This window comes from Rhinoderma darwinii, chromosome 1, assembly GCF_050947455.1.
Source record: "Rhinoderma darwinii isolate aRhiDar2 chromosome 1, aRhiDar2.hap1, whole genome shotgun sequence".
Lineage (NCBI taxonomy): Eukaryota > Metazoa > Chordata > Amphibia > Anura > Rhinodermatidae > Rhinoderma > Rhinoderma darwinii.
Genome location: NC_134687.1, coordinates 531979088 through 531991859, shown reverse-complemented (window position 1 = coordinate 531991859; position 12772 = coordinate 531979088). Strand labels below are relative to the sequence as shown.

Genomic DNA, 12772 nt, shown 5'->3' with positions numbered 1-12772 from the left:
CGCTTGTCGTGGCATGTAAGAATTTAGGCTAAACTAGAAGTAAATAGGGTGGGCAATGAGGGCACCATGGACCAATAGGGTGCCTGAAACGCCGATATATGGCAGAAGTCCAGCAGAATCTGGAAATATGTGCCGAGACACACAGACCGGAGGAGCAGCGGGATCTCCTCCACTCGTCGTTGGTACGGGGTTAGGTAAGTATGTATTTTATCATTTTCATTAGGCACTGTTTGGGGCATTATACTGTGTGAGGGCAGCAATAGGGATATTATCTTGTGTTGGGGCAGCTATGGGGGTATTATACAGTGTGAGCAGCAGTGTCAGGGGGTATATTATATACAGTAGTAAACAGCAGGCTAAGGGGATCAATATTAATTCAATGGTGGGGCATGCAAATAGGGGGCGTGGCATGCTAAAGGGAGGGATGTCGCCCAAAAATCATTTATTCTAAATCGAGGTTACATGTTCAATTAATCGTGATTTTGATTTAGGTCATAATCGCCAGTCCTATTGATTTGATTTAGATTTCTCTTCTGTTCATTCACTTTTTATTTTGATAATTGGTGAAAAAAAAACTATTAACACTTCCATTTTTGAAAGAATTCTTACTTTGCAGCATTTTTCCACAACTGCTTTAAACTTTTTCACATTATTGTATGTTTTAGTTCTTCCTTTCAGTTGAGGCATGTGGTCCCCAGACCAGTGATGCTGAACGTGTGGACATTGGAGACCTGGCAAGGGAGCAACTGGCCTCTGGGACACATTTATACAAAACTGCAATAGACACAATTACATACATATTTTTAAAGCTTATGGATACTATTTTCATGTGTTGTTTGTGTTTGACAGTTTTCAGTTTGGGGTTGGCTTAATTTGTTCCAGACATACGCCAAATTTATAAAGCACGTGCAACTCTTATCTGCACGAAAACATAAAAAACAAAATCGAAAGCATAAAAAGAAACACAAGTCAATAGCCAACTTTGTGTATTTGCTGCCCAGTTAGTAATTCGTAGCTTTTTTGCATGCCCTTTACAAGATAATATCCTCCACAATCACAAGACAGCAAATAAGGAAATTCATAAAAACGGAGATGGAGTCAGCGGAGTTAAAAGAAGCTAATGTGTTTTTTACCTTGACTCCATGATTCGTGACCTGGCTGATTGACTTGAAGTCTGAAATAATAAAAGCCACAAGATATGTGCTCATCTTCACTGTGACATCAAAGTGGTCTTCTAAGAGCCCACCATCCACATGTACAGTCTTCACCTACAGAAGAAATGATCACAGAGTGAGATGTAAGCCGAGTGCATGTGTTTTTTTTAAGTGCACTTCTAGTGATAACTCCCAGTTGACTGTCTTTAGATCTATAAGCATACTGCGCACAAACAAAGACATTTATAATAAAAGGAGCTAAAATCGGAAGGAGTACAATGTACTAAAAGGTCTTCATTGCTGCATTATCTCAAGATTTGCAGGACTGTTAACCCCTTCCCGACATTTGACGTATCCATAAGCCAAAGTCGGGTAGGGGAAGTATGAAGCGGGCTCACGGAGTGAATCCGCTCCATACGATGCAGGTGTAGGCTGTTTGTTACAGCCGACACTTCAGAGTAACGAGCGGGATCTTGCTCGAGCGCGATCCCGCTCGTTTAACCGCGGCATTTAAATCGTTAGAAAGAGGGGGGCGACCCCCTCTGACAGCTCATCGCGCCCCCCGCAATACAATTAAGGCCCCCAGATCCGCCATCTTTGTGCTCCTATTAAGCCTGTCAGAATCACGATATTAGTATTGCAGTATATTGTGCAAGCGATCTAACGATCCCTGGTTGAAGTCCCCTAGGGGGACTAATAAAAAAAGTAAAAATTTGTAAAATAAAGGGTTTTTTTATGTAAAAAAAATTACAATATTAAAAGTAAAAAAAAAAACCTTTTCCCATTTTCCCCCTACAGCATAGTAAAAAAATAAATAAACATAATTGGTATCGCCGCATCCGTAAAAGTCTGATCTATTACAATGTATAATTATTTAACCCGCACAGTGAACGCCGTAAAAAAAATAAAATTGCAAACGCCAGAATCTCTATTTTTTGGTCACCTCATCTCCCATAAAAATTTTTAAAAAAAGTGATCAAAACGTCGCATGTACCCCAAAATTTTATCATTCCGCAAAAAATAAGCCCTCATGTCACTTAATCGATGGAAAAATAAAAAAGTTATGGCTCTCAGAATTTGGCGACACAAAAGAAATGTTATTTTTTACACTTCGGTTTTTACTTGTAAAAGTAGTAAAATATAGAAAAAAACATCAATATTTGATATCGCCGTAATTGTATTGCCCCACAGAATAAAGTTAACGTGTTGTTTTAATTGCACAGTGAATTTCGTAAAACTAAGCGCAAAAAATAATGGAAAAATCGCTGTTTTTTTTCATTTTCTACCCCACAAATAATTTTTTCCCCATTTCCTGGTACATTATATGGCACAATCAATGGTGCTACGAAAAACTAAAACTCGTCCCGCAAAAATCAAGCCCTCATAGGACTATATTGACGGAAAAATAAAAAAGTTATGGCTCTTGGAAGGTGGGGAGGAAAAAACGAAAATGAAAATCTGAAAAATGGCTGCGGCTGGAAGGGGTTAATCTCAGAAAATAATAGGGGTGGGACATTTAGTTACTGGTAACCATCAAAGGAAGAGCATTGTGGGTGTTGTCCAAGCACTATGACCCCCACACAAGAAAAAGGGAAGGAAGGGGGTTGTATCTGCGAACAGTGCTATCTTTTTTTTCTTCAACATTTTTGTTTCTATTTTATTTTATCTTTTCTTATTCTACAGTATTTGCTTGCGTCTGTGAATTCTTATGAGTAAATACTTACTATGGGCATGTTGGACACGGCACTGTGTTTTAAGTCCCTTCGAATTCTAATGGAAAAACTGGCTTTAAAATCAGGTTCATCAAAACATGGGAAGGCCATACGTGCGGCTGTAGGCTCAAATTGGGTTGATGCAATCACCCTGGCAAAAAGATTTCATAATATTATAAATGTATGAAAGATAAATATTATAATCTGACATTATAAGCAATAAGACTACTGTACTGCACATGTCCGAGGTAAATTTTACAATATGCATCAAGAGGACACCAGTCAAGTAATCGACACCACTAAAGTATTTTTTCCCCAAATTTAGGGTAGAATCACGATACAGCAGAGTTCCTACATGTGGACACACCGTAATACTGCTCAATTTAAGGATTCTCCGCTTTGTAATGGCCTAGAATAGATCCTACATCTCAAAGATGTAACTAGGCTAATAATTGTATACACGGGATGTGATAAATGTATTGAGGCCCCACCGCTGGGACTCCAAGGATCACAAATACCCCCCCAGGTTCCCGAACCCCCCCCCCCTTCCTGTTCCTCTTCATTATTTATGCGGCTGATGGAAGCAGGTGAGCGATGTACTCGGCTGTCAAAGACTCGGCGCATGGTGGACTGCTGCTCCACTCAGAGTTTTACTCCCAGTGGTCGTGAAGTGAGGAGGAACGGGGTTCGGAAACCATGTTCTAGTGATCGGTGGTGATCCCAGCGATCAGACATTTATCACCTACCCAGTGGATATGTGATAAATCTCTATCTTGGCACAATAATATAATAACTATGTAATTCTACAATATGTCTACCTGAGTATAGATCAGACTCTGCATATAATGAACACATAGAAAAGTGTTACCTGATCTCACCATCTGGAGTCCTATAAGAGCCTTTATAAAAGCCATGAAAACTGTCAGAGAGGTTTGCATTGTATGTAATATACAGAGTATAGTTTTCTCCAGGACTCAGCAGTTCTGCAGCTTGAAGTGCAATTTGTTCACTTGCAGGACGTTCCAGAAGGTGTAAATCTTGTTGTACAAGTCTGTTCCCTCTTTTTCTCCCCAAACTTGTCTTGGTTATGGTCAGGCGCTTGCTATGCAGAATGACAGAACTAGTCTGCTGTCTTACAACAATTGTGATTTTAGCAAGGCCAACAAATGTGAGAGTTGTTAAGTTCGGGTGTATAGAGAGGTCATAGTGCAAAGGGATAACGTATTTTGGCAACCTAAGATCTTTCCATGGAAAGGTGTCCCTAGAATTGTCTGTGTTCTCAGCAGCCTCAGCCACAGAGCAGAATGTGCATAAGAAGCATAAAAGTCCAGGACGGAATAGAGGAGTCATTTTTATCTTCACCTTTCTGAACGATTTTCCTATCTCAAATGAATAAGGCTGTTCTATTGGAGCCTGAAAGTACAATACAACAGTGAAATTAATTTCTAACATTGATCAATTACATTATTGTGTATTGTGTAAACAAATGTCATTCTTAGAACAAAGCACAATATTAAAATAAATAAAACAGGAAGTTTTCCATAGACAATGAACCACAATTCCAGCCACACAGGTGAATATCTCCAATGAAAGATTTGTATTGTAGGTCAGAACTGAATAGACAAAACAAGTATACAAATATATTTAGTGACCACTAAAGAGACCAATTGTCAGAGTCGGACTGAGCGTGGTCTGGGCCTGCAGGCAATAAAGGCCATGGGCTCCTAAACAGTCACCATAGCCATAATATCCTGGCAACATCACTGAAAGGGTTATTCCCATCACACATAGCAATGGTATATCGCTAGGATATGTCATCACTTTGCGATCAGTGGGGGCCCGGATGCTGGGACCCCCATGATTGTGAAAATGAAGGGGCCATTTAGCGCTGCGTCCCTTTTTTTGTCTTTCCCTGTACAGAGATGCTACTGACCACTTGCTGTGCAGGGAACTGCAGCACGACTCCATCATCTCAGCATTGTTGGGGTACCCGGCAGTTGGATCCTCAATGATTGGACTCCTAGCGATATGCCATCCCTTTATGTGATGGGAATAAGTGTTTAAACTCTGAGGGCTCATGCACACAGCTGAATAAAAACTTTGCAGTTCGCAATACCATGGGTCCGTTGCGGTCGGTTGGACTGCAAAAAAACATTATTGTGCTTCCATGTGTCATCAGGGCTCATGGATCCATAACAATTCACCGATATTAGTGAACCCGCAAATTTGTAAAATGACTTGTCCCGAGGTTTTTGTGGTTCGGATTTGCGGCCCCAGCACGGATCTGTGAAAACTACGGTAGTGTGCATGGGGCCATAGAAATGAAGGGGTCTGCAAGTTATCTGCAAAAAATGAGGATAAATTGCGACCGCAAATGCGCAGTCAGCTGCACGCGGCTTAAGTATGTTTTTTTTTTAACTGTAGATTGGATACACTATAGTAAATCCTTAGCTATGAGAAGTATTAGGCCTGTACAGGCTTCCAACCTCTGGAGGTAAACAAGAATTCACTGACATAAAAAAAAAAAAGAGATCATGAAAATGGAGAATTAAAACCGAGAGCATATTAAAAAGTTTAATAGTACATTTTCATTATTGAATTTTTAAGGTTTATTTACAGAATTTCCCCTTACATAAAGACTTGTCCTACCCCATAACCTCCAAACCTGCAGCATTAAAGGGGTTGTCCACGACCGGGCAACTGATAACCTATCCTATCAGTATATGATCGGTGTGGGTCCGACACCCGGACCCCGCACCGATCAGCTGCTGGATGTTTTGAAGGGTATGCAGTAGTTGGAACCGGAAGCAGGTGTCACCGACCACTGCATAGCAACCGTTCTGCAGAACTGCAGCTCTGCTCTATTCCGTGACCGGAGCCATCTGCTTCTGGCATAGACGTCTGGTGCCCGGAGGCAGCCGAAGCAGCTGATCGGTGCGTGGCCCGGGTGTTGGACCCCCACTGATCATATACTGATGACCTATCCAGTCCACATTAAAAAGATATCCAGGATTTAGGTAAGTGGCAGGCATCTTGCTCTCTGTGGGGCTAGAGCGAAGGGCTGACGTAACATATTCACCTGCAGGGCATGTGGCTGGTATATCGAGATCTCTGCACAAATATAGAGATTCATGCTTGAACATATTTATCCAATGCAAAGCAAACAGCCCGACCAAATAATTATTCATCAGGGAGTCTGAAGGAGGAGTTCTCCTTAAAGGAGAAGTTTAAAAACGCAGCCTTAAGGGGGATTCACACGTAGCGTCATTTTTCACTACGGATTTGACGGCAGTGTTGCATGCAGGTTTTCTGGCATTTTTGGATGTGGATTTGTGTCAGGCTTGCTACAGACTTCATGCTTTGCACTACTTTTAGGGGAGAATACTTCCATACGGCATTTGACTAAACATGCCACGATTCTATTTCCTCTGTTTGAAACCCATGTGCATGAGCCCAGACTGTAGTTCATTTAATTCCGTAGCCACACATTATGTTACATCACATATTACATCACATACACAGATAATACTGCACTTTATCCCTCCACACACAAGTGATGGATTTATATATGTAACACGTGCAATGCCAGGTCATATAGTCACAGCATGACAGACTGGGGATTTCCAATGGCCACAATGTAACGTGTTCTAAAGCTGTGCCAACAGTCTGGTAATTCTAAGATATGAAGGGCGGCCATCATTAAGTTTCAATGAGGTTGTCACCCATTTTGTTTCTTAAAATATGACACTTGGCGATCAAGAAATTAACTTCTCCTAGTGAGTCATTACATTACACACCCAGCGACATGATATATAACAATCCTATGCAGATATTTAATACAACTGCAGCCAATATGGGAAACGACACTACCACAATCTGGCTCTATTTCCTATACGGCTTTATATTATCACAATGTAGTGAAATAGGAGTCAGAAACCGTGACCGTCCCACGAAGGACAACACCTACTAATACAGATGAAGCAGAGCTGGATATATCAGACGCAGTAGTAAAGAGTATGTCACAATCCATCATATCAGGATTCATTTTAAATAGAACTGCAGGCAAACCATATGCAATATATTAACTGAACTTGATGCGCACATTCAGCTCCGCTGCATCTGTATATAGGTATGTTCTTTCTAGAGTATTCTAAAAATACAGTTTTCAGAGATTAACAAATACGAGGATGAAGAAACAAAAGTAACAGCAATGAGTATACAGAGACGCAATGAGTTAACAGCTGCTGCGGGTGGGATATAGTGATACAATCCATAGATACAAACCTGTACAACACTGCGTCACTGAGGAAGCGCTCGCTTAGTGCAGTAGGAGCCTTGTAGACTGTATTCTTCAGGCCAGACATATATATACACACACAAATGAGAGAGACAGTAATGGCTCCTCCACAGCTTCTCTACAAGCCACTACCAATCCAGCTCCATGCACTTTCACTTTCACTCTACAGTTGCTGATCACACAGGAACTGGGGGCCGTGCTCCAGTCTAAATATATAGTAACACTATGCTGCCAGTCACACCGAGAAAAACAAAGTTACAGTATAGGACCATAAGATTCTAAGGGGCACCATATTACAGAGCCATGCAGGAGGCCTTAAGACTAATTCACATCACGTTTTTTGGCCTATGTTTAGCATATATGCCAGGAAAAGCTTCTGATGCCTACATTACATTTTGGTTGTGACGGACACCTAACAGTGACATCCCTCACCTATAGACTATTACATAATTGCCAACAGTCCTGAATTTCCCAGGACTGTCCCGAATTTACAGAGACTGTCTGCATAAAACAACGAACATCTAACCATAACCTGTGCTAGGAATGCATATACCTTAAGAGTAACATAACACTGGACACATACTTATTTTCAAACGTGGGTTGACTCGGGTTCAGCCACAGCTTTATTTATTATTTAAATATGAAATAATTAACAAATACAACAAAAATAGGTAAAACCCGTATGCCGGCCAACTAAATAAGTGGGCATGTGGTAAGACCACCTTATAAAACAACCGCCATTAGGAGGGCATGTACTCACACTACACAATCCTCTGCCCCACCCCGACCCCCAGCCAACAGAAAAAGAGCCTGCTCAATACTATCTTGGAGGCCCGAAAGGAATATATCCAACCCAATATCTGTCAAGTGGACGCCATCTGGTAGCAAAAGGCATCTATTATCACCTTCCAACTGCCTGTGCCTAATCACCTCCCCACCTCTGTCTCTCACAAAGCGGGATTCCAGTGTGTTCAACATCCTCCTGCCTCGCTCAATAGCATTGCCATCTCGAGCACTGTGCCAAACTATCCTAGGGATTATTTCCGACCAGACAAGCACTAGCTCGGGGAAAAAGGAGGCAAAACGCTCTAAATCAGAATGTATCAGAGCGAGCAATTCCCAGAAGCGGACCGAACATAGGTCGTTACCCCCTATGTGAAACACCAACACTGTCGGCACCATCCGGTGTCGACTGATTTCCACCACTTCTGGCAGCGAATGAAGCCACCGCAGACCACTCAGACCTCTCTAGTTGACCTCCGCTTCCTGGAAACCCAACGATAGGCCCCCGGGCCTTATGGCAGCTCTGCTTTCAGCCCAAAACACATATGAATGGCCTATTATCCAAACTGAAGGCCTGTAACATGCAAACAAACAAAAATCAATGTAAGAGCAAATCAGGACGAACGTAACCTGCAAAACAATCAGAACGCCATCGCCCTATGCGACGCACCACGGTATCCGTAAGACCCAATTCGCTGGCGGTGGTAGCCACACCTATACGAAAAGAGTGAGTGCCGAATTCGCCAGGAGGGAAACCGGATGAAACTAAGGCCTTCTTGAGAACTGCTGAAAACTGGAATTTAGTAAGGGGGGCACCATTGTTATGTGACAAATATTGAGCGCCGGGGCTGCGGACCGACAGGTACGGGGTGACAGCTGCTACTGGGCAACCCAGCAACCCCTACCAACAACGTCAGTTTTAGACCGACGAAAACGAAGGCCAGAGGAAGACTGGCTAGCGTCTTCAAATAATAAACCGCCCGGACGGGACGTGCCAGGGGGTATTAATTCAGAGATTCGCAAAGCTCCGAAAAAACATAGCGAAAAATCAGCCGTGAAGAGGGAGGTCTCAAACGGAGATGAGCATATTGAGAGGCAGAACACGCAATAGTTTTAAAAGTATGGAAAAGGAAATGGGCCGTCTAGCTTCGCAACGTATCACGGACTTCTTCCAACCTTTAAGCATCTGTAAAATAAAAAAGGATTTCGTCACATCCGGCCACCCATGCAATTTAAAGAAAAAAGACAATCCCGCTAAACGCCACTGCGCAACTAACACCGACGCACCCCGATCGAGCAGCTGCGATAAATACTCCATGGTGAAACTTAAGCGAGGATGTACCAAGTATCACTTTTTCGCCCACCACATTAAGCCATTTGTTCCAAGCGTTACCATATGCAGTCCATGTTGATAGCGCCAAAGAGGCCCTTACAAACTGCACTATCTGTGATCCAACAGTCGCCAAAGCACATCCGGGCAGACCGCTCCCTCCAGGTCTGCCTGCGGGCAAAGTGAACGAAAGACCTGCAAATTGAAACGGGAAAGAGAATCAGCCACATTAATAATAATGCCAGGAACATGCCGTGCCCTGAACTGTATGTTGTGTTGCAAGCACCGCAGCACCAGCCGGCGCAGCAGTATCACTATGGGTAAGGACGATGAAATTAAGTGGTTAACTGCATGTACAACGCTCGCATTATCTGACCAGAACAAAACAGATGAATTAGACATATCTATTCCCCATAATTTCACTGCGACAATAATAGGAAAGATTTCCAGCAAAGTGAGATTACCACACCATCCCCTGTCACGCCAAACCTCGGCCCAAGGGGCTGTCCAAAATATCGCCCCAAAACCCAGGCTACCGGAGACGTCTAAGAACATTTCAAATTCTGTACTATAAACTGTGGGGGATCTCCAGCAAGTGCACCCATTATAGTCCTGCAAAAAGGTATTCCAAACCCGCAGGTCAGCTCTAATGCCTGCAGATAATTTAACTAGGTGAGAGGGTACTACTACACCGGCCATAGCCATGAACAAATGGCGGGAAAAAATACGTCCCATGGGCATAACCCTGTTGGCAAAAACTAACAAGTGACAAGTCAGTGACTAAACTTCCTGCAATTGCATTTTCTTAACAAAAACGCGGAAAATAGCAGGGATCGCGATTTTCCAACTTTATCCGCTGGCAAACGAAAATCCATTTCCAAAGAGTCTATTTCTATGCCCAAAAATGAAATTGTGGTAGTGGGACCTTCTGTTTTTCCACAGATAGTGGGACCCCAAAGCTGTGTGACAAAAAACTAAAAGAATCTAACAGGAACTGGCAACGAACCGAGTCGGGAGGGCCGACGAAGAAAAAATCATCTAGATAGTGCGTTACGGTTGTAGCCCCCGTTTCCTCACGCAAAACCCATTCGAGAAAGGAACTAAAAACGTCAAAATAAAAACAAGAAATGGAACACCGCATGGGCAGGCACATGTCATAGTAAAATTGTCCCTCTAACTGGCAACCTAATAAGTGGAAACCGTCCTCATGAACCGGCAGGAGCCGGAAAGCTGATTCAATGTCAGATTTTGCCATGAGGGCCCCCCGATCATGCAAGTCAACAGCCCAATCGAACGAAACGTAAGAAACTGCTGCTATATCCTTGCTAATGCCGTCGTTAACCGAGTTTCATTTGGGATATGAAAGGTGATGTATTAAACTAAATTTGCCTAACTCCTTTTTGGGTACTACGCCGAGGGGAGAAACACGAAAGTTAGGGAAAGGTAATTCCGAGAAGGGGCCTGCCATGCGTCCCATAGCTACTTCCTCCATAACTTTATCTTTTACGATCGAAAGGAATTCCCTGGCTGATTTCAAGTTGTTTGAAAATAAAGGCGTGTGGCTATGTTTGAAGGGGATGAAAAAAACAAACATAAAACCGGTCCTTAGTAGGACGGCTTCCCCCATCTTGGGGTACCGCTCTAGCCACTGCCACATCTCGCTGACGCGTACTGGGGTCCTCGACCCTGCTGTCGTGTGAAGGCTGAAAGGGCCGCTGCAACATCATGAGTCGCAGCCATAAATCTGTTGCCTTAGTGTCCCACCCGATCTCCGGCCGCTGGGACATTCTCCTCCTAAACTCCTCATCATAATGCCACCACGCTGCGCCACCATACGTTTTATAAGCACTAAAAATTGTATCCAAGTACACGAACATTTGGAATGATTTTTCAGGGAATCGCTGGGAAACGACACAGCCCATTACCGCGAACGCCTGTATCCAATTATTAAAAGTCCTAGCCACTTTTGGCTTGGACTGAACTCCCCTTTCAAAACGCCTCTCTTTATCCATTATATTTTTTTAAACAAAAAAATAAAGACGTCACACACGTACGCTGCACAAAAAACTGCCTAACTCTAGGCTAATCCTAGACTAAACCTAGACTAACCCTAAGGATAACCCTAGCTTAGCCTAGATATGTAATTTAAATAAAATGTATATATTATATGTATATACATTTTTTAACAGTGTCTTCTTTTCACATTACAATTATCTCTCTGTCTCTTCTCACACAAAGTAGCAAGTGTGAGGAGAGACAGAGACACAGGGAGGGACAGACTTTTATTTAAAGAGGCTCTGTCACCAGATTTTGCAACCCCTATCTGCTATTGCAGCAGATCGGCACTGCAATGTAGATTACAGTAACGTTTTTATTTTTAAAAAACGAGCATTTTTGGCCAAGTTATGACCATTTTTGTAGTTATGCAAATGAGGCTTGCAAACGTCCAAGTGGGTGTGTTTAAAAGTAAAAGTCCAAGTAGGAGTGTATTATGTGCGTACATCGGGGCGTTTTTAATACTTTTACTAGCTGGGCGTTCTGATGAGAAGTATCATCCACTTCTCTTCAGAACGCCCAGCTTCTGCCAGATCACGCTGTGACGTCACTCACAGGTCCTGCATCGTGTCAGACGAGCGAGGACACATCGGCACCAGAGGCTTCAGTTGATTCTGCAGCAGCATCGGCGTTAGCAGGTAAGTCGATGTAGCTACTTACCTGCAAACGCTGATGCTGCTGCAGAATCAACTGTAGCCTCTGGTGCCGATGTGGCCGACACGATGCAGGACCTGTGAGTGACGTCACAGCGTGATCTCTCGAGAACACGCTGTGTCTGCACTGCCAGAAGCTGGGCGTTCTGAAGAGAAGTGGATGATACTTCTCATCAGAACGCCCAGCTAGTAAAAGTATTAAAAACGCCCCGATGTACGCACATAATACACGCCCACTTGGACTTTTACTTTTAAACACACCCACTTGGACTTTTGCAAGCCTCATTTGCATAACTACAAAAATGGTCATAACTTGGCCAAAAATGCTCGTTTTTTTAAAAATAAAAACGTTACTGTAATCTACATTGCAGCGCCTATCTGCTGCAATAGCAGATAGGGGTTGCAAAATCTGGTGACAGAGCCTCTTTAAAGAGGCTCTGTCACCAGATTCTCAAATCCCTATCTCCTATTGCATGTGATCGGCGCTGCAATGTAGATAACAGTAAAGTTTTTTTGTTTTTTTTAAAACGTTCATTTTTGGCCAAGTTATGAGCTATTTTATATTTATGCAAATGAGCTTTGAAATGGACAACTGGGTGTGTTTTTTTTCGTATGTCCAACTGGGCGTGTTTACTTGTTTTACTAGCTGGGCGTTGTGAATAGAAGTGTATGATGCTGACGAATCAGTGACCAGTCAGCATCATGCACTCCTCTCCATTCATTTACACAGCAGCATCGTTCTTACTAGAACGATGTGCAGCCACATACACAAGTGTCCTGATAATGAA

At 42.9% G+C, this 12772-nt stretch overlaps 1 protein-coding gene across 1 annotated transcript in view; it reads right to left on the bottom strand.

Moving 5' to 3' along the window:
* Nucleotides 1-12772, bottom strand: part of ERAP1 (endoplasmic reticulum aminopeptidase 1) — a 71018-nt gene that overhangs the window by 41430 nt on the left and 16816 nt on the right. The window contains exons 2-4 of the mRNA XM_075837102.1: nucleotides 3735-4279; nucleotides 2879-3017; nucleotides 1134-1268 (exon numbers count right to left, since the gene is read on the bottom strand). Of these exons, the coding sequence (XP_075693217.1) occupies nucleotides 1134-1268; nucleotides 2879-3017; nucleotides 3735-4279 (819 nt within the window). The remainder of the gene's footprint in view (nucleotides 1-1133; nucleotides 1269-2878; nucleotides 3018-3734; nucleotides 4280-12772) is intronic.